General features: G+C 67.1%; 1 protein-coding gene across 1 annotated transcript in view; it reads right to left on the bottom strand.

The window, feature by feature from the left end:
- Positions 1-428, bottom strand: part of B3GNT3 (UDP-GlcNAc:betaGal beta-1,3-N-acetylglucosaminyltransferase 3) — a 21,676-nt gene that overhangs the window by 2,186 nt on the left and 19,062 nt on the right. Inside the window, exon 3 of the mRNA XM_005873913.2 lies at positions 129-427. Coding sequence (XP_005873975.2) covers positions 129-427 — 299 coding nt within the window. The remainder of the gene's footprint in view (positions 1-128; position 428) is intronic.

The following is a 428-nucleotide window of genomic DNA, read 5'->3' on the forward strand; positions in this document are numbered from 1 at the left end:
GGACTTCGGGTGCCATGTAGACAGTAGAGGGGGTAAGGTAGGGGGACGGGTCTGCTGGTCCCCTCGGAGCCCTCGGAGGAGATGCTGGTGACCTGGGCAGGAAGGACAGGGGCCGCCTGCCAGCCTACCTGCTTGAGCGTGAGGTTGAAGAAGGAGTCGTGGAAGTCCCACTGCAGGATGTCCCCGTGCACCCTGGCCTCCATCGCCAGCAGCTGGTTGACCTTGTGGGCCTCCTTCGGCTCCGGGGCCGTGCCCACCAGGAAGAGACGGCGCAACAGGACGCCCTGCACCTTCCGCTCGCGGCCCCACGTGCGCCGCACCAGCTCGCGGCGCTCGTAATTGCTGGGCGAGGACTTGATGACCAGCAGCAGGAAGACTGGCTGCGCGCACTTGCTCAGCGGCGCGTCCTGCAGCAGCGGGAAGTCGCG

Source organism: Myotis brandtii, unplaced genomic scaffold (assembly GCF_000412655.1).
Source record: "Myotis brandtii unplaced genomic scaffold, ASM41265v1 scaffold421, whole genome shotgun sequence".
NCBI lineage: Eukaryota > Metazoa > Chordata > Mammalia > Chiroptera > Vespertilionidae > Myotis > Myotis brandtii.